Genomic DNA, 22,656 nt, shown 5'->3' on the forward strand with positions numbered 1-22,656 from the left:
TTAATTTTAGCTCTGATGTATTCCTGATAAAAGGGAGAGCTATATCACCTACAATACAAATTGTTTTCCCCTCATAATTTAATAATGTCAGGTCCTGTTTTCAATAATATGCTGCCTGACAATGTTGCCAAAATTTCAGTATTACATGTCACTAATAAAAAATAATGGATTTTTTCAGTTAGATATTTAGCCAAATGTCCAGTAATCAGGCAGCAGATTGGTGTAGGCGCAGGCTGAGTTTTCCCAGCTGGCATTGGCAAAAACACAATCTGCTTAATTTACAGGATGGACCCATTGAATAAGGCAGAAATTTTCATTTCACATACTATACTATAGGGATTATGTCTTATGGGGGATTTTTCTAAATCAAGATGTTGCTTTCTTAGCAATGATAATAAGTAAGTGAGTTAAATCTGACAACCTGTGATTCACTCATTTCCCCAATCTGGTCTATTTCAAGGCCTTAACAGCTCATTGTAGGTGAAATGTCAGGAATATGGATTGCATCAAGGGTAACATTCATAACTCAAAAGTCCAAGGTCAAAATTTTCTTTGGGTTACCGGAGGAACAGTTTTGGTCTCTGAACAAAAACTAGGCCTTTCTATACTCTACTCTATTCTTATTATTATTAGACAGCGCACCTTTAAGATACTTTGAATGAATTGGACTCCACGTGTGAATTGGTGTAGCTATGAAAACAATGAATGCAGTTAAACATCCCTTATAGCCCAGATTGTCTAGCTCACTATGTTTTTTTTATTCTTTTTATCTAGAAATAACCTTTTGCTATTAATAAAATCATTCAGTTTTTTTCTGCACAAGAGAAGATCATTTACAAAGATTTTTTAAATCTAAATAAAACATTAGGAATATACTCCTGAGGAAATTCGGAAACAGAGTTGGAACCTTGGACTAGGAGACAAGGTCCCTGACAACTTGTTTATAAAAACCTTTGGAAGACTTCATAAAAGTGCATCCTGTTCCAAAATGGGGATTGTTAAGTTTAATTGAATTAACATCACTCACTTTCAATACCACATTAGCAAAATAAAAAACAGGTCTTCTGGTCATGCCCACCTTTTGCTAAATTATCTTCAGTAGATTTTCAAACGTTTTACAGTCTGGGGTTAAAGTTTTTACTGAATCTATATAATCCATTTTTGGTACTGAGCCAACTGCTCAGTGGTGAAGGAGCAAATTTAGCAAGATGGCAGCAGTCTGTACTATTGCACTAAGAAACTTGTGTGTGTAGTAATTTAGGGGAATTGGGGTTTAAGTGTTGATTGGAGATATCCGAGGATCTTTGTGATTTCTGTTTGTAGAAGAAAATATATGCATTATTTTCATGCTAATCATTGTCCACTAAAACTCTCTTAAAAATGGAGATGGACATATAAAATGATAAAGGAGGTATTATCACGTCTTTTGCAATTTGAAAGTCCAATACTGAATAGTGTATTTTAGCACTAATTTACAAATTCATTCATACACATGTGAAAAAAAGGCTTGTGTTCAGAGAAAATAATGCAAAGCAATGATTCTGTGCTTTTCTAAACCAGCATTTTTTTAAATACTGGAAAATGTAATTTTACATTTCTGATATGATGTTGACAAATGTTGCTTTTATATTGCTGTGATGAAAAACCCTCTTTTTTTATTACTTGGGATGGGACTGTTGGGAACGTAAGACTTTTGTGCAAAAAAGCAAAGTAAAGAAGAGTTGTGAGAGGCCTTGGCCAAGATGTGTTTTTCATAACATTCTAATCATTTCTCCTGCTTGTGGTTATTTCACTAACACAGTTTACCGCCAACTTCCCCACCATCTGAGCAAAGGTTCAGGAAAGTTAAAGCTTCTAAGATTTCCTTGAATTTAACTGAACAGTGAAAAGGTCAAAGAAAAAAGATATGCACTATAGCTGGGATCTAAATGCCACATAAATATTGTAAGCATCATATTTTAAATGCGTTTTTTCTTCTTTTTGTCAAAGACTGGTAAACGAAAATAACCTTTTGCTCAAGGGCACTGCAACATGATATAAAGCACTGCTGGATGTTTTTTTCCCATTATATTAACTGTTGCTCAGTGAGCTGTGGGTAATTTTTTTAAAGAAAAAAAATTGAAAAGGGAATGATTAACAGTTTCATTCTAACCGTTTTCTCGTTGGTTGGTGAGCCAGGAAAACTCTGTATCATCTTGGTGCCTTGTAAAGCAATTTTTTTTCTCAGGGTCACAACCCCCTGAAGAAATCTAAAAGTATTTTTCTGGATGAATGAGAAGAAAAGAAGACTTCCCCTGGAGGTTTGGATCATATATATGTAACAGAGTTTTCTGTTTACTGAAAACCTCTCTGCCGATTAAATATTAACAGGGGAACTGTTAATGTTCTCCAAATGGCTGTTTTGTCTCTCATGGCTTCCCATACAAATTAAATATGCATGAGTTTTAAAATGCTGCTAATGATATGATTTATTTAGAGGCAGTCTGACTCCAAATGGCTGTCGTCCCAATCAATCATCCACACACAAACAATTAAGGCTAGGTAGCACCTGAATGTTTATGAAGTCATTAAATATTTGCTTATTCTAATTAAATGCACTCACCGAGGCCCAGACAGGAGACACGCAAACCAGATTTCCCCAGGTTCCTGGGGGGGGGGGGGGAAATCAAAGCTTGATTCAGAAAGAGGACCAACAATTATATCCACATGCCATCATTAGAGTGTGATTGAAATGATTATCTTCTATCCTGTTTGAAAGCAACAGGTAATGCCGAACAGGACATTTCAAAATCTATGGAAAAGGATCAATACCTAATAATAGTGTTGGGTTTCTTCTCATGCTTCATGGATCAAAGATTTACAGAATCCCCCGTTTTTCACTTGAAATCATGATTCATAGTTCAGAGATTAGATGGGGAATTAAGAAAAAGCCTCTAAGGATGCTTTTCCCCCCCTAAGTACAGTTTAGGAAAGAATGCATTGCCCTTTAGCTTTCCCACGGTTACAGAATAATCAAAGCATTGATAGAATTAGCTGATTATATGCATTGCCATTGACAGTAGCACTGGAAATGGAAAAAATATGCATGCACATTGTTTTTTTTTTTACGTAGGCTACATAATGTGAAAAGTGCAACATGTATATATATTCAGGCTTCCCTTCCCCTGATACTTATCAATTAAATCCTGTTTTATCACCTTCCTAATGCAGTTGATCCTTGAGCCCAAAATAATGCACACTACTATATGCAGAGTGGATACATTTTTAACACTGCTGCTTGTCTTGTTTTTCAAATTAGATTCTCCATAGCCGCATGTTAACAACAGGGAATAAGCTGGGAATGAGTACAAGTCACAGCAGACAGCAGAAGCTACATTTTCCAAGAACATTTAGACCAAGGAGAAAAATAAATAAAAGAAAGATGATCAGAAGACAAGCCTAGATTGTCTTAGTTTAAATCAAAGTGGTTAGATAGTAAGATTAGATAGTCCAGTTAAGACCTAAATTCAATTTAGGCTTTATATACACTGAGCAAAAACAATTTAACCATTTAGAAAAATCTGAGCATAAATGTGACACTGTGGGATGCCAGAGGAGTTGGAAGAGGTGTACGGTACCTAGTAGGATAGTTGTAAAAAAGAAAGAAGGCGGATGGTGGAATTTTTCTTCTTTTTTTTTGAAAGCATTCATAGCCTAATTAATATATTCTATTAACCTAAAGCACTATGCTTGGTATGGTTGTTACATGTCAGGTACACCAGTCATTGCCCTTTACCAAGGCACCTTACAGTAGAACTGCAGTCAGGCACTGGCATGGCTATCACTGTCCCTACATAGTTAGGGAAAAACGCAGAAGACATATTTCCCACTGGGATCAGCTTCATAAGTGAGTACTAGTGGTACCCCTGCCAACAAAGTCAAGAAGAGAGAAGAGGGAAGAAAAAAGAGCAAGGTGAAAATGTCAGGAGAGTGAATAGAGGCGTTTTTATTGACTGACAATAAGGTAGTCTAAAGAAATACCATGAAGGAGCAAACCATGTGGTTTAAAATCCTTAATATTTGGAATAGCCACATCTCTTAAGTCCACACTCATTATCCAAAGTGAAGCAACTTTCTTAACTAAGGAAGCAACATTGTTCATGTGGAGAGGACCTCGGTTTGATGTAAAAACAATAGTTCAGTGGGTGAAATGGACGTACAGAGAAGTTCAAATCCCATCGACACCTCCTTTCTCTCCCATTCTAAACTCCCAACATAAAACGGGAGAATCCAAACAAAGCCCCAAATTGATGTCAATTTCGGGGATGTTGCCTTATTTGGTTCTGACCTGTACTTTTGACAAGCCCCGATATTGACATACAGACCAGCCCACTGGTTCTCTGGAAAAAGAACATGAATAGAGGTAGCTGTAAGAAAGCAGTTTAGCTGTTTAGCCAACAGTTGGGTTTACTTCTACAAGAATTACAAAGCAGGCAGTTCATTTGCTCTAAGCAAACCAAAGACATCTTTTGAAATCTTGGACAGTTCAAAGCAGGATTTGCTAAACTTGTTTTACTGAAAGTCGACTAAAATCCTGGACGATTTTGAAATTCCCCCCGGACATTTGTGTAGGTATGAAAAGTAGGACATGTCCGGGAAAAAGAGGACGTCTGGTCACCCTACCATATCAACAATTTTGACATTTCAGTAAAAGCTTGTTGCTATGATGCATCTTTGCTCAGCAGCTTTGCTCGTTGTTAACCAACCAATCAGCGCACAGCTCATCTAAATATTCATGAGCATACCATAAAAGGAAGAAAACCTGTCGTTTCATTCTAGGGCTTTTAACCAGGCTTGCATTAGGGCTCATAGAACAGCAAATATGCCATTTTCAGTCCAACCAATGTTACCTTTTCAGAGAACTTAAGGTACAGCACCAAATACCCTATATAATCATTCTATGACCCCTTTAAAGGAATAGTACACCCAAAACATGATTAGCCTTCATTTTCTACTCACCCCCAAGCTGAACAACACTCTGGAGTACTTTTTTGATATCTCAAATGCATCTGGAGATCTGGGAGGCTTCTTGCTGTCTGCTGACATTCAAATAATAGAGGTCTATTGTGCCCGAGACAGAAAGGTCCATAAAAGTCCACAAAAACGTGTCAATATTCCTCCATACTGCTCGTCCAATGTATTCCAAGTGTCCTGAGTGGGTAGCATCCAGAATTTACTCGAAACGAAGTCATTTAGAATGTTTTTAGAGCATAAACAGTAGTGTATAGGATTTCCTGAAAGCGCGCACATGCGCGTTCATGACGCTACGGAAGCCGGCAGACCAAACCAGCGCATTCAGCTCGGCAAAGAACTCATGCTCTTCCTCAACACTGAAGTCCTCAGACATTTTTCTTTCGTTGTTTCTTTCTTTGCACAGGTAAACAGCACATTTCTTCTTCTACGCTTGCATTATTGGCAGAGCAGACGCTGAATGCGCACTTTCATCTGGTTTGGTCTGCCGGCTTCCGTAGCGTCGTGAACGCGCATGTGCGCGCTTTCAGGAAATCCTATACACTACTGTTTATGCTCTAAAAACATTCTAAATGACTTTGTTTCGAGTAAATTCTGGATGCTACCCACTCAGGACACTTGGAATACATTGGACGAGCAGTATGGAGGAATATTGACACGTTTTTTGTGGACTTTTATGGACCTTTCTGTCTCGGGCACCATGGACCTCCATTATTTGAATGTCAGCAGACAGCAAGAAGCCTCCCAGATCTCCAGATGCATTTGAGATATCAAAAAAGTACACCAGAGTGTTGTTCAGCATGGGGGTGAGTAGAAAATGAAGGCTAATCATGTTTTGGGTGTACTATTCCTTTAAGAACTGAACTTCACACATGCATTCAGTCCAATCGAATGAAACCAGATTTGTTATACAACTATTTGGCTAAAATTCAATCTGAGGTGAATAAATATCCTCAAAGAACTTCAGCTCTAGAAGCATCAGCAGGATGTTTTAAGTATTTCACTATTATTGGTTCTATTTCTTTATTTATGTGATTGAGAGCTAAATACAAATGCACACCAGAGTTTTATTATTGGTTCTAAGTACACTGTTTACAATCTAAGACAGTAATATTACATTTAATGGCAGAAAGATTTTTTTTGTGCTGCATTTTGTCAGATGTTGCCTTTTTCTGCTCCTCCAACCCTCCTTACATGACTGGGTCTTATCCTCTGAGTATTTGACATCTTCCCGCAACAGGAAGCACATCCGCCCTGAGGCTCTTTGCTGTTATTGTCTTTACGAACAAGGTGCAGACGTTCATTTCTGAGCATTCATGTTGCATCACGTCAGTGTTTTGCTTTTTTTACTTTGCTTCTTTCTCCATTGCATCTTTAATCCCATGAACTTTACATCAAACATCTGTTCGCCTGATTACAGTCTATCTTACTCCAGCCAATTCATCTCCCATTACAGACATCAGACTTCTTCCCTTGCTGCGTTTTATTCAGTTTCACATTTAATCTCAGGTTTTAGAATCATGGCCCATTAAGTCCAACTGAGAAATAGGCCAATGAGGTGCAAGCTTTTAATTGCATAATACAGAAAAGGACTGCAGGAGCCTATTGTTCTCCCCCCTGGCCACCACAGGTGTCTGCCAGAAGTGTGATGGATGGGACTTTAGAGAAAGGAAACTACGACAGGGGAATCTGCAAAGCTACAAGGGCATCCTCCGTCATCCAACTGTGGAACCTATTATATTCCAAGGCCAGACAAATGAGCTCAAAACGATCAAAAGCATGACACTTTATTTTGAGAACAAGCACGTGAAAATAAATGTTCCAATTATAGGAATCCTGTCATCTGCTCTGTTTTGCAGGCACTTACTCATTTCAACAAATGAGGCTGTAAAACACCAAAGGCGGTCATTTTCTTGTGTCTGAAAAGCTGCGCCTGTCGATTGAAAACAGAATGTTTTAAAGGATATTTGGTCCAAAACTTCCGTCAACCAGTTGGAATAGCTGCTTAAAGTTAAGATGCATAAAGATAAGTTTGACAAAGCTGTGAAGGTAAGAAAGGCAGATGTACCAAATTAGAGGATTTACATGCAAACACCAAGTGTGTAATTAGAGCACCAGGAATAGGAGACAGATCTCACAGCAGGGCTGTGCTCTTGTCAGCAAATTAGCAGAGAAGTTTGGAAATTGTAGCCTCTGCTTCTCTGATGTATTATAGAATGAGAGCTCTGATCCATGAAAGAGTGGAGGAAAAGGTTAGGACTCCGGGTTAGATCCAATCTCTACCAGTATGGTTGGGGTTTGTTAATGAAGGCAGAACTGAATCAAGGAATGCTCATTACAACATTTATTGCAAATGGCCCACGGTTAAGCATCTGTTTCATTGATTGAAACAGATGTAGATTGTATACAGGTTAGTCTTGTATCTACATAGATTCTGTTTAGATGGTTGCAGAATTACTTGAAGCACAGTATTTCAGAAAAGTAAGAAAAGACTGCAGATTGAATTAGGCTGGCTGTGTCTAAAAAGCTGTGCAGTATGACTTGGTTGCTTCAAAGGATAGTTAAATAATTTGAAAAATACACATCTAATAATCGGTAGAACTGGGATGTTTATTTACAATAAAACCACATTTGTCGTTCTTGTACGTCAGAGCCATTGATTAGTCACTGATTAACCCTAAAACTTTCTTTTTCTTCCTCTATGCTCAAAAACTCCTACCACCTTATGTTAACCTTTAAATATACATACCTATATACATATATATACACAAACATCGTTGAGAGACTTTAAAACAGCATAGAAATATTACCATTTTAGAATAACCTAAGGAGGCTACTGTACTAATTGACTATGCTAACTGTTTCAGTTACCACAAAATGTAAATAGAAGAATTCTTAAAAAATAACTAAATAACTAAAATCAAAGTAAACATATTTTATTAAGCTAATTGGAGTAACCACTGAGTCTTTCTCACAAACAGATTTACGGCCTCATTCACCAATTGTTAATTACCTGAAAAGCTGGTAATTAATTAGCCTTCACCTCATTCTATGACAGCATTCTCAGTACAATGTTAATACAGTCATGAAAGAATGATTCTAACTCTGTTTAAGTACTAGTCTGATGAATATTGATGCAAAGGCATTCACACAAACTGGTGGGTTGTATTGATCCCACCGGGCAACAACAACAACACTGCTTTGGTAAATGCGTTCTGGGAAGAAAAAAGTAAAGCTATCAACATATATTAGATTTAGATCTTAGATGGTAATCTGGGTCTCTGCACCTCCATGTAATGCTATAATGCTGTCGACACTGGCAGTACTTAGAGACAGCAAATGTCAGCTCTAATCTTTTCCAGACATACTGAGTAAAAATAAGTTCATTCTGTCCAGGCAAGTTATTCCCTCAGTTTGATCTTTTTAAAAGAATCTCATTTAAAAAATCCCAAACCTCTAGGCATCTCTATTGCTGACAGTAAGAGGTGTCAAGTTACTAAGTATAAATGTTTAATTACTTGACTTACTGCTTTATTTGAGTATCTGTACTTTACTTCAGTATTTATATTTCTGAGGATTTACTGTGACTCTCTAATTTTGGACACAAAATCTGTACTTTCTACTCCTTAATTTCTCAAAACTGGTGAATTACTACAATACAAATTGATAACAACATGAGATAACAGCCCAAATAACAGAGGGAAAATGAAGAGCTCCAAGATAATCTCTCTAGTTAGAATATTGTTTGTTTATGGAAAAGCTCTGATAGCAGCAGGGAGCTGGGAAATGCTGCGGATGATGGTTTAGATTTTAAGATACAACATATTCCTCATACATTCCTCCTTTATCACATTTTAAATTTACACCTTAATTTTTATTAAGTTCTATTTCAGTCCTAATCAGAGATGGGTAGTAATTAGTTCAATTTAGTTAGTTATATTACTTGAGTAAATTTTAAAATATACTTTAAGGAGAACTTTTAGAGCGTTTTACTTACTTTTACTGGAGTAAAACTATGATGAAGTATACTCTTGCTTGAGTAAAAAGCCTGGCTACTCGATCCAATGTGAGTAACTTCAATTTGTAAAAACAAGTTTGTTCTAAACAAATATTCACCATTCACTCAATGGTGAACTCACATTTTTGTACTCAAGGCTTATTGGTTAAATGTTTTTAATTTTTTCAATTAGCTAAGTCTGCCGTGTCGTTTGGATGAAAATACGGTAAATAGTATACTGTAACTTGGCTAATTCTTACATACTCTATTGATTTTGTAACTTAATATTATACTATTATACTATTAACTTAATATTATTAAATATTAAATAAGATGTTATAATCATGGGTAGAAAGTAATTCAGTTACTCAGGAATTGAGTAGCCTCTTCTAGAAAAACTGTTTTTATCTTGTTTGATAATTTTTTTTTAAAAGCTATATTTTACTTTGACTTGAGTAAAAATATAACGAATTGGTGTTACTCTTACTGGAGTACCATTTTCGGGTACTCTACCCACCTCTAGTTTTGATGTTATTTGCAACTTTAATGCGGTGTATAACTGATGCTCTAAAATATACAATAGTTTTACCTCACAATTTCTGTTCAGTTCAGTTTAAAATATCTTTTCTTAAGTATCAATTTTGAGTATGTTAAAGTGGAAAATTGTTTTTTTATTTTCATACTTTACTGTATTTTTACTTGCCAGTGGTGAGTCTGACTTAGTTTAAAAATTGTAAATCTTCCTTTGGAAAGTAAGCTTGTGTGAGCGATGCACACAGCAACTTTTAAACAGAGCGTGCACGAGGAGAAATGGGCTCGTGCACGCTCTCGCACGCGTTTAATAGGGGTTCCCTCTTGCGAGCGGTACATGGTTGTGAGTAGGGGTGTGGGAAATAATCGTTTTGGCGATATATCGTGATATTCGGCTGCCCAATATAATATTGATCTTTCACTTCTTAGTATCGATAAAAAAAAAAAAAATGGTTACATAAAACATTGATGGGAAAATGGGCTACCTCTGCACCACCACTCTGGCAGAAAGCGCTGTGGAGCCCTTTAACTGTGCGTGCAGCACCAAATCTGTATTTGAGGCAGTCACAGTGGAAGAAAACCCCAAACAACATAGATAATAATACCTAATCAATATTTTCTGATGAAAATATACAGCACTTGCTGTTTTATCTCATCATTTGATTTTGATAGCTGGGGAAAATATGGCAATATATAGAGATACTGCAATATCGTGATAATATCGTATTGTGACCCAAGTATCGCGACATGTATCGAATCGCAACACTCATGCCAATACTCACCTCTAGTTGTGAGGGTGAGACTTTTCAAAAATTTGCAAAAAATCCTCCACTATACCTTGAAGTAAAGGAGTTCTGGTAGTATTTTTATTTTAACTAGAGTTCTTTTTATAAAGTAACTTGGTGTACTTTTACTTAAGTACAGTAGGTGAATACTTTTGACAACTCGGTTAATCATGTTGTTCTCTAGAGTATTTGCAGCAGCATTGTTTGTCAACCACAAACTGCTGCAGCGCTTTAATAGGACTGACATGTAGGTTACAACACTGGAACACAGTTAAGGAAGTTAAGGATTCAAGGCAAACAACAGACTACAGGATGGAGAAATTCTGATGCCTGTTGAAGCTGGGAGAGAGAACAAAGAGCTGCTGTAATTTAGATATTATTTTGAAACATTTACAAACAAGTAACCTGATATTTTTTCTACGAAAGCACACACCTTAACACTTCTTTAAGTCGCTAAGGGTTACTTGGCCTCGTATGCTTGCATGGTGGCTGAAAGGCGCCTTAAAGTAAAATGGCAAATGACTCATTTGAGGACGCCCCCTCAGACAAACGTGTCACCACTTATGAGCATCTTGTAAGCTGCTGTGCTTCATGCACTTCTATTCTCAGTTGATCTGATACATTATGCTTAATATTGAGGCTAAGCCATCAGAGGAACTGTCTCTTGCAATAGAAAAATACATGTTTTCTAGAAAGCAATTTTTATCACTTCCGTTTTCATTGCAGGATTTATGTTAGTTTTGTTTTGAATCAAACAAACACTTCTGCCAAGGTCCTGAATAAATGGATAAAACTTCTTCCTGGCAGGGGACTAGCACAGGCCAGGCAAACCCACACAAACCAACCTTGTTAAGCAAAGGGAATAGACAACACCTACCTCCTTGCTCCCACAGCTCTTTTGGTGGCAGCCATAATATTGTTAACAAAAGAATTCAGTACAGAGAGACTGTCGAGTTTTACTGTGAATAAAAGAAAAATCTAAAGAATGTTTGGTTAGAGAGATGCGCTATTGAATATAGTTTATGAAGGAAGTATTCTGAAATAAAGATTATATATGAGAATTAAATAAGGAGCGTGGCTGAGGGAAATAAAATAGAGTTGATCATGAAAAGAGGAATACAGAAAAAAAGAAGACGTTTGAAAAGGTTACACAATTCTTAGTCCAAGCCCCAAGACCCTGCAGACACCCTCCAAAGATAAAAAAAAAATCTCTCTGAGACAGAATCGGAGATAGGAAATGACAGCAAGCTCCCCGCAGCACCCGGCACAATGAAAATGTATACTGCATTTTTGTATTTGAGTTAGGGTGTTTGTAATGAAGAGCTTGGGCATGACTTTTTGTTTTGTTTTTTACAGGGTCAAAGTAAACATTATCTTTTAATTTTAATACAGTAGGCAGGGAGTTACACAAACACATCCAAGTTTGCACATTGTTTGCACACACTTCTTGCTTTTTCTGTAACTTAATCCTCAAGAAACATGGAATACAATGCCTTGTAAAGAACTGTAGGAAGAAGCATGCTGTAAAAAAGGAAAATGTAACGTTAAAGGTATAATCCCCTATTTCTGGATGGATCATCAAACTAAGTGGTCCTCCTAATTGTCAATCATTCTGGTGATATGTTTATGTAAGGCCGTCCATACGTGCTCATCCCTATGTTCCCTCACCGGTGGAGAGACTGACAGTGAAAAAATACAAAATCTTCTTTTTTTAAAGTAAGCGTGTATGAGCGATGCAGACAGCTAATTTTAAACAGAGCATGCACAAGGAGAAATGGGCTCGTGCATGCTCTTGAATGGGTTTAATAGCCGTTCCCTATTAAATACGTGGGACAGCAAGCAGGTACAGGCTTGTGTACAGGTTTTTGCATATGCATTTATTTTTTATGGAGGGGCGGGTCTTTTTTAAATATTCGCAAAAATCCCCCACTATATCTTTAAAGCTACAGTGTGTAATTTTCAGCGACATCTAACGTCCAGACTGCAGACTGCAGCAACATGAACATCTACTCCCCACCGCTTCTCCCCCCCAACAGTACGGCGAGCGTTACGGGACAAAATGTCTTCCACGACGTCCGCATCTATGGGGTTTGTTTACATAGATAATTTTACAGATAGTATTTCATTAGTCTGTGTAGGGTATAGATTTCATGTAGACTTAAGATAATACATATACCCGTTATTTTTTCTACATCGTTGTGACGTTTTGGTGAGTTGCTTTGCATGGTGATATAAACAGACGAAGTAATTGTAGTCATTAGTTTAACAGCAAGATTGTGTTCGCTGGAAGAATATATATTCCCTGTTTACAGAGTCCAAGTCTTGTTTGTGGCACGGGGGTTACAAGGCGAGGAAGAGGGCGAGGAAGAGGGCAGAGAGGCCGGGGTGGGCGTGGAGCCAGGCGAGGGAGAGGTGCCAGCGGGGTGACTAGAGCAGAGGAGGAAAGGCTTGAAGATCTCCAAAGGAGCCCGAGAGAAGTAACCGAGGTATATATCCAGAAAATTATTTTACAGAAAATTACTGAATCATTACCTGTGAAACGTCAGGGACGTTGCTGAATAAGTATACTGGAGATTAACAGCATCATCAAGCAGCATGTTATTGTAATGGCCGATCTCGCAATCGCTAGTTTGTTGGCTCTGCGCTGCCGTAGCGCAAAGATGTCTGCCTCCATGGCTGCGAGACCCGCTCCTATGTAATTATAAATAACAAATTCTAAGGCAACGCAAATATTAAGGTTAAGAGGCTGAGCTCGTAGATGATGATAAATAACATAGTTATGTATAATATATTACATTTCTGACTGTATATCCCTGTAATTATTACACACTGTAGCTTTAATTTCAGTATGTGTTTTGAGTAATAGGATAAAGTAAAAGCCTGTTAAGATGTTCTTTTTCCAATAAAATCAATTGTGCCACATTTTCCTTTCATTACTGATTTTGGTATTTTTTTTTGAAAAGGAGAAGAAAACAATCAGTGATCTATTAATCCACTAAATTAACAGACTATTATTTTTCTAAGAGTCCTTAATATTGTCATGTTACAAAAAAAAAAGTCCATGTTGTACTTACAAATAATGCTAATGAGGTATTTTACATATTTTTTATACTTTCTCACTTTTAATTAACATGTTGTTGCCAATGAGTCTCGTCTGTAGACTTCAGCCCTCTTTAAAGATTTGCTAAACCTGTTCAGATTTCACTACTTTATTCACACATGTTACAGGTGAGGCAGTAATGAAATACAGCTTTTATTTAACCATATTGTAATATAGCAGGACTTTAGGATAGTTATCCATGCTTTTATCACATCACCACTGGATTACGCTAGTTTAGGTGCCCCTTTTTGCCTCCACCTGGTAAAAACACAATCATTTGCCTTTTAACTGGAACGTGGTAAAAAAAAGACCACATCATTCCTGTTTTTGCCTCCCTGTACTGGCTGCCTAACCTTGCAGAGTCCAAACTGATATGTATAGAACTGAGTTGAGTTCTATGTTACGATTTAAACAACGATTTGTTGTGAGACTAAAATCTCACTTGACAATCCAGCTTGCAGCACAAGGTTTTCAGCTGCCTAGTTCTCTTTTCATTGTTTTTTGACCCAGCATGAGTTTATTTTATAATTGTTTTTCTTTTTCTAACATATTTACATTGAATTAGAACTACTTTGACACATTTTAGAGCTTCTATGAACAAAACAATGAAGAAAAATGGCTTCACAGAAAAAAGTGTTATACACCAGGGGCTGTAGCAAAGTAGTTTGGATAATGACCTAAATTTAATTGAGCACCTTGAGCAAATTGAGGATGATGTGATGATGTAGAACATCTTCAGGATCACTATTAGAAAAAGAAAGCAAACTGTTATCTGGAGGTCCCTCATCCAATAAAACCATAAATGATTTATGGCTGGAGATGGAAACATGATTCAAACAAATCCCCAACAGTATGGCATGGTATGGGCACCAACTGCCATTTAGTCAAAACTATTATAATCTTTATGAGAACAAAATAAAGTAGCTTTAATTTTTATTCTAAACACAAAACCTCAATTATGTATTGTTTGTTCACCCTTACAAAAAATATAGATTTAATGTTGTTACCTTACATGAAATTCATGTTACTCTTTGATCCAACAAACCTTTGGTTTCCATTACCTTTTTACCATTTTCTGCAATAAACAGACAAAGGCTCTGTTTATTCCAGCATCTTTCTCTATCAGTATATTCAATCGGCTCAACCCAGCCAATGAGCATTATTTTCCATTTTACAGTCAAGGTATTGAGCAAGGATTACATGCATACAGAGCTTTCTTTCTGCTTTATCGCCCCCAATTATCTCTGTGTTTACAGCCTGTTTGGAGGTCGATTAAGAAGAAAGAGGGAAAAAAGGAAATTGTTCCCTATAAGCTAGAAAACAAACATGCTAGCAGAAAGCAATTTTGCTTTTGACCTTTAATTAAAGTGTGGTTGGCTTTTGCAACTTACAAACGTTTTAAGCAGGAGGATTGTGCACCGTTTATCCTTGGGGGCCTGTTTGGTCTTTAGGCAGAGTGCAACTTCGTGCTAGAGGGCTTCTGCTGTGCAACAGCCTGCGTCATATTATTAGTAATTCACATAACAGCTGAGAGTTAATGTTGCTGGAACTTAAAATTCCTTTATTGTATCAAAGGTTGACTGAGATGGAGGTGCAATGCTAAAACTATTTTTCCCTGAAAGCTTCATGGTCGGTCACATGAGGGCACATAGGAAAGTCATGCAAATTTGCACACGCAAAAACACACTAAATCCTTACAGGAACAATCCCTCCAGGTTTGCTACATAACAAAAAAACAAAGGGAATACAAAAAAAAGCAGACGGCATGTCTGGGAGTTTTTTTCTGGTGCCTGAAAGTACTGGTACAATCTGCATGTTGTGCATTCTCAGGGGTTTATATGATTTAAATAAATGAGCTGCCTTCCAAAGAACACGGCAGATTTGTTGCTGACTTGAAATGTAAAAATAATCTACAAACAGAATGTGCCCAGAATGTCCTTGACTAACCTCCTTAGCAAAAAATCATGATGTACTGTAAAACATAAGAGCACAATGCAAACCGTTGGTTATTTTCAATGCAGCGTTGACAAGATCCGTTAAATTCCTGGGATTTGTAAGAAATTAGACAGTTTAGCAGAATCCACTTTTGCTAGTAATTTCCCTGGGAGGCCTGATAGTTCATTAGTTTATAAAATAGAGGGGACTCCAAGGAGGCAAATATTGAAACTAATTAAAAGGATAAGAGCCGAGGAGCAGAAGATGCATCCATAAATGCTAGAGTGATTTTCGCTCTCAGGCTGGTTCTCTCTAACAAGCAGGACAGAAACTACATGAGTTCAGTCTAAAAAAGTTTAATTCTGCGTACTTTTCTTTAGCCGCAACCTTAATATGATAAGAAGCAAACACTTTCCTGGCTAGCACAGAAAAAAAACACCTCCTCTTACATATGTATACAAATCTCATGCAGACTCAATATCTGCTGGTTGCTGATAACTCTAACCAGAGGGAGGGTTTCTGCATGACATCCTGAAATGGGACTTTACACCATAAGAGCAGTCTCATGGTAAAACCTGTATTGTGTAAAGGTTCTATTAAAGGGAACCAGGGGGTATTTGATTAAACAGACTTGGATGCCTAGTTTGAACCCAGCTTATGTCAAACTGCGATTACTGGGTTCCTGGCTTAATGTTACTAATTCAAGACATGTTCAACTAATCAGTGTTGTCGCTCACATAACCATAACCAGACCGGGTTGTCAATCATGGAGTTCATTAAGCAAACATAGCAAAAAATGAATGTGCACCATATTCCACTGGTAGAAACTGCTGATATCTAATTTAAAAATAAAAAGGATACACTGTAGACATCAATGAAACCAAGAAAGGGGGATGACAGGCCATAGCCATAGATAAAATGCATAAATTGTCATCTTTTTCATCATACACATTATTTCAAAATTAATATCCAAATTAAATGTAATATTTAACCAGAGTCAATTTTACTAAAATTTTAAATAAGTGTTAACCTATAGTCTAATAACAGAAGTATTGATCATTTTAGGGAAAATGTAGTCAAATACTTCTTTTCTAATCAAGTCTACTTTTTGTCTGGGCATCTTAGTCATAGCTTTTCTCCCAGACTGCTTTTAATTTAAGGTATATTGGAAGATTTTAATGAATTTTTGAATAGACTTGCCCTCTCTACAAGCTTGTAGGACAGCGTTACGTAAACATATCACCAGAATGATTGACAATTGGAAGAACCACTCATTTTGATTATCCACCTGGAAAAAGAACATCCTCCACTATACCTTTAAGACTTAGTTAGATTTTAGTCAACAAGAATCTTGCTTAGTCTAAAAGAAAAAAATCCAGAAATATTGCAATCCACAAAATTAACAGTTTTCCTTATATTGAACTCTTACAGTAACACCTGCTTTAAGATAAGTGCCTTAGAACAGGTGAAAACTAAGTAGGAACTTCTTTCACGATGGTTAGCTCTATTTGATCAGACTATCTTTATTTTGAACAAAAAGAGATTCATGCACTCGAAATCTGTGCTAGATACCCACATTTGATAATCTTTAAATAACTTTTATAAAAACAAAAGCAAAAAAAACATTACTAGAATAAACACTAGAGCTTTAACCAGAGGAGACTGTAATGTTCAGCTGCGTAGGACCAAATTTGGCCAAATGGTTGCATCCATCAGAGGAGCACAGATATGGAACACACTGCCAGCTCATGTTAGGGGCTGTGTAACCTACATATGTCCACTCTGTTCTCTCCTGTATTGTCTTGTTTAATGTTCACTGTTTTTACATGCCTTAGGACAGTGGATGCAAATTAGCTGTTACGCTAATTCTGGCATATTTACATTGATGCTTTATGCTGACATGTTGATGAATATGCATTGTCCTAATCCAAATAAATAAATAATAAATAAAAAATATTAACTTAATTGCAACCACAAAGTTGGGTTGTCAAAAGTATCGAGACTCAAAAAAGTATCGATACCAAAATGTTGTATCCGGATACAATACTCGTTTTTAAAAGTATCAATACAGTGTTACAGTGCTTTGTTTCTTAACCAGTTTGGCTAGTGTCATTGTTATGTGTGCAAAGCATAGCCAAGGAAGGAACACTTAATTTTAATTTTAGTTTTTTTATCAAGCTTGCTTAATATTGGGCACAGCAAACAACCTCAAAATATTGTTCTTATTGTTGATTGTATTTATTTATTGTATTTTATTTATTAATGAAAATATTTCTGAAGAATTTTGGAGTCTTTGTTTTTATCCTTGTGGTATCGAAAATGGTATCGAGTATTGAGTATTTTCCTTAGTACCGGTGTAGGTACCAGATTGACTCGGGCTGCCAGATTGACTCGGGGGCCTGCGCCTTTTGAGATGCGTCAGAGCGTCCGCCATCTTAAATGTGGCAAATCTGCAGTTTCTCAGTCACTTAAACAGTATCAGAGGGACTTTAATCTCTGAATATACTTTGTATTCGTAGTATTTTTGGTTTTGTAATATTACAAGTTTATTTTTTGTATCCCTTTAGCTTCATTCTCCTGAATTTATTCTCGTTACAAATGCAGACCGCGGGCTCAATGTAGTTTGTTTGAGTGGCATTGCCATAATGTCACGTCATCGGGAGGCGCAAGGCCTATGGCGAATTCGGTGACGTCATCAGAAGGCGCAGGGACCATGGAGAATGTCTTCGTAAAATTGTCCGTTTACAAACAGCAATCCCGCTTTCGAATAAAACCTACACCCCGCTATAATTACTTTAGTAAGCTGTCCAGACCAATCAAAATGTTTTGCGCAATTGTGCAAACGTTAAAACAATTATGTATTGTGACGTCATCAAAAGGAGCAGGCCCCCGAGTCAATCTGGCAGCCCGAGTCAATCTGGTACCTACACCGGTATCGAGTTGAAAAGTTTAGTATCGTGACAACCCTACCACAAGGAATAAAATATAATCAAATTAAATAAAAAAAAAATACACACAAAAAAAGGATGTAACAAAATCTGGGGGGAACTTTACTCTACAGGAAAAATGTGCAGGTCTATGGTGAGTCTCTGCAGATTAATAAAAGTCTGATTGAGACGAATAAAAGTTCAATTATTATGAAAGCAAACCTGTTAGCGGTAGCAAAAACTTAAACCAGGACATAATTTGATAGATTCTGGTAAAAAAAAAAACAAGCTGCAAGTAAGCGATAAGTCTACCTTCTAGTACAAAAACAATCTTAAAGAAGGGCAATACTGATGTGTCAGTTGAGCATTGTCTACAGTGTTAGTCAAATAAAGCCATCTGGGTTTGATTCCTGACCATAGGACTTTTGATGCATGTCTTAACCCTACTTGCTCTGCCAACTTTAATTGTGATTATTGTAAACAAAGGCCACTGCTGCTAAAAATATGTCTTAAAACATTCTGAACTCACAAGAGAAGCATGAAAAGTATGGAAAACCAGGTACTAACAGGAATCGAAGTAAACTAGCGAAGCTAGTGAGGAAGAACCGTGCAGGGAGACATAAATACGAACTGGAAAAGTCAGTTACTGGATTATACACCAAGCGTGTCAGATAATGGATGGATGGATGGATTATAAACAGGAGAGTGACTTAGACAACTTTTATTGTCATTGTAAAAAAACAAAATTTCGTTTTGTTCAGCTTTGGTAACATTTCCATTTCTTAAAGGGCAGTAGTGATCACATGTAAACAGTGCGTGAGAAAAAAACATGGTGGAAAAAAAACGCATTGATATGGAAGTTCAGAGCATTACATATATATGGTGCAGTTATACAGAGTTTTGATTTGGTTTTGTCAGTTTAATGCAGTGTCTGTGACATGATTTAGAGTTTTCCCAACAGTTCAGCTCTCTGATGGCGGTGGGGAAGAAGCTGTTTCAGAATCTGCTAGACCTGCATCGAATGTTGCGAAGCCTCTTCCCAGAGGGCAGCAGGGATATGAGGGGTCACTGATGATGTTACAGGCTTGGGATAATGGAACGAAATGTCTTTTTATGGAGGGCTGGAGGTAATGGGTGGGTGATTCTACAAGGTAAGAACTCAAAGCATGGATGCTAAATATTAAATACAACTACTGATGATGTTTTTAAATATTAAAAAGAAATCCCAAATGTACAACTTTGTGATGAACTTTAACATACAATCCCAATATATGCACTAAATTTTACTCTTGTAATGTGTCTTTACAAGGAATACAGTAATTGACATATTATAAACGTAAAGCTGGAAACATCTATTTTAATTTTTTTCCTTTTAAGAAAAAAAAAGGCTCTTTAAAAAGTTGCAACCAGGGATCACTGCAATTAGAAGTGAACTATATTAAGATCACCATGACAGCGGGAATGCTGGGGGTGGTGCCGGGGGTGGTGATATTATTAGTTTAGGCCAGCTTGCAGTGTGCTCCACTTTTTTTGCTTCGACTTGCTACGCCTTCAGATGTTCCCAGTGTGAAAGCTGAATGCCACATGCATCAAACACACACATGCAATGGTGTACTTGAACCAAATGCGCCAGGAAAGCGTACGCCCACAACTCTCATCTTTGAGTGAAAGAAATCTGAGAGATTTGTTAAAACCAAGAGGAAACTTCAAAGCATTTGTAGAACACAGCTTTGGTTGTGAACATGGCTTCACTTCAAGGAAGAAAAAGAAGAGATTCCCTGTCAGGTAGCATCCAAAGGAACAAAAATATCAGCAAAACGCTTTGATTCAGGTATTTGAAGACGGAGGAGGGATTAGGTACAGTACAATGTTTGATTCTTTGAGTTAAAGTAGGGTAAGCTCCTTTCTATTTTAAAAGAATGATTGAAGACTAGAGTTGACTTCTTAGACAGAAACAATTCAACAAATGCTGAACTGTTTAAAACGACAGGAATCAACAGGCTTTTACTAAGACCTGGTAGAAGTTGGAAATTTTTATTGTTGTCATGGAAACAATATCAAAATTTTTGATGGGCAGTTAAGACTGTTTAAACATTCATCAAAACTGACAGGGTTCTACTAGGTGCCATTTTTTTTTTTATGAACTCTTTTGTTCCTTGCTATTCTTTTATTTTCCTTTCTGACTCCGTCCTTTGTTCTCTGGCTTAGTCCTGACTTGGTAAATGTTGATGTCACTGACTCTGGTGAGGTGAAAACTCCTGCTTTGCTCCCACAGTCTGGGTTAAGAGCCCATTGGTGGAGATAAGAGAGCATTGTTTACTTGGCCCAGCTCTGATACAACTCCTACACAAGCACACACAGAGAGCTCTACCACCCGCACTGCACAGCTTTACTGTCACACTTTCCAGAATGTGCTGTGCGATGGTGGCAAGTCATTAAGGGAACTGCATGTAGCATAGACAGAGTTTTAAACTAAGACCTGAAAGATCAAAACCAACTTTAACTTGATACCCTAACTACACTTATGCATGCTTTCAGCATTGTTTCGCTATGCGGTTTCAAAAATATTTGTTTTTCTTATTACACATTTGGTTCCCAAATTATGTAATAGATAAACACGGAGTGGTGCAAAATTATTATTGAAGTGGAAGGGGGAAAAAGGATAAAATAAATAGGTGCATGCATTTAGTCGACATGTGAGATCTGGTCAGATGGAAGAAAATTTAACTTTTTAATCAATAACACTAAAGTTCCTTGTGGTAAAAAAAAAAAAAAAATACTATAAAACAAACCAGATCACCAATGAATCACCATAAAGTTCAGGATGGAACTGTTGGTGTCATGCTTGGGAATGCTTTTTGTAAGCAGGGACGGATAAACTGGTCTGTAAACAAAAGTTAGTGAAGATAAATGCAAAGACGCTAAGAGAAAATCTATCAAAGGCTGCAAAAGACCAGAGTAGACAGCAGTGGTTCATGAGAACGCTAAACATATAGCCAGCAGAACAATAGAGTGGTTTAGATTAAATTTGATTTATTTGTTAGAAAACCCATGAGTACTGTTTTAATTTGACCATTACTCTGTTACAAGACTTTGACATTAATATCCACAGATAGGAATAGGTTTGAATTAACAAAATCACAATATCAGATTTTTTTTTTTCCAAATCGACCACCTTTGATCTACCACTTTATTATTTTCCAAATATATACATTATTAATAAATGGTCTGAATTATAGCAGGCTGAATTTTGTACTTAAACTGTGACAAATTGTAAAATATTCAAAAAGAGATGAGTCTCGTGTTAGTATGAAGACTCTTGTGTTTTTCTACAAATATCAAACCTTTTATATTTGCATGTTTTAATTTATTGTGAAAAATCTGCAGCTTTGAAGAAATGCCACATGCAAACATCCCACTCAACGCCTGTCACTGCTCATGCATTTTCATTTTTTTTTTCTCCCATTAACCGTAACTTCTCACCAACCTCTTTTCACCACCTGCTGCTTCCATCTCTATTAAAAAAACAAGTTGCAATTGTCACTACTTTACATACCGGTATTTCATGCCAGTCAGCTTGGCAGTAGACTCCTTTAGGTTGTGGTGGTAGCGGTGGGTGAAGGAGCCCAGACTGCGGGCGATCAGGGCCACTGTGCGGAAGCGGGCTCGGGCATGGCTGGTAGTGTTGGGGCTGGTGGCATTCTGCTTACTGTGCTCCCCATTGCGAGGAGCCTTCAGCCCATGGTCCGTACATGCAAATGACACCTGCATGACTGTTGGCGAAAAGCCACTAGATGTTCCAAAACAAATAGGAAACCTGTTTGAGTCTATAAAGTCCTTGAGATTCTTTCACCCTGCCTGCAGAAGCTAGAATAGAGAATATGTAGGGTTGAAAGTGAGCGGTCTGGGCCAGGCGTGCCTAATTCTCCTGAATCTCATATGGAAATAGCAGAGGATAAGGATGATGTTACTCAGTTTATTTCAAGAGAAGAATCAGGGTCTTATCCAGCCTCTCAGAGTTGAACATTTCAGTGGTGCAGTTTTGGTCAGTGTGTGAGAGCTGCAATGGGGATCCCGGGCATATCTCACTGCATCTGGAAATTAAAGAAAGGGGGGAGATAAAGGGAGAAAAATAAGCTGATTAGAGTCTGACCAATAAAGACTGAATTAGAAGAAGAGCTTAATTATAGCAGGAAGACTTTGTATTTTATCTGTCTCCCTATTGCTTGAATAAAATCCTTTTAAATGTGATATAAGTTGACATGTGATCGTTTTTTTTTTATTATTTCTGTTGTGGTGCAGTTAAAATATCTTTAGAAAAAATAACACCCTTTCAACTTAAATTTAGTTTCCTCTAAAGTGCTTTCATTG

The 22,656-nt window shown here is 37.2% G+C and overlaps 1 protein-coding gene across 2 annotated transcripts in view; it reads right to left on the reverse strand.

Moving 5' to 3' along the window:
• kcnab1b (potassium voltage-gated channel, shaker-related subfamily, beta member 1 b) overlaps positions 1 to 22,656 on the reverse strand; it is a 62,073-nt gene that overhangs the window by 28,413 nt on the left and 11,004 nt on the right. For both annotated transcript variants that reach the window (XM_038273280.1, XM_038273279.1), the window contains exons 2-3: positions 21,842 to 22,379; positions 2,603 to 2,646 (exon numbers count right to left, since the gene is read on the reverse strand). In XM_038273280.1, coding sequence (XP_038129208.1) covers positions 2,603 to 2,646; positions 21,842 to 22,056 — 259 coding nt within the window. In that variant the 5' untranslated portion in view covers positions 22,057 to 22,379. The remainder of the gene's footprint in view (positions 1 to 2,602; positions 2,647 to 21,841; positions 22,380 to 22,656) is intronic.

Source organism: Cyprinodon tularosa, unplaced genomic scaffold (genome assembly GCF_016077235.1).
Source record: "Cyprinodon tularosa strain WSP-4 unplaced genomic scaffold, ASM1607723v1 ctg868, whole genome shotgun sequence".
Classification (NCBI taxonomy): Eukaryota; Metazoa; Chordata; class Actinopteri; order Cyprinodontiformes; family Cyprinodontidae; genus Cyprinodon; species Cyprinodon tularosa.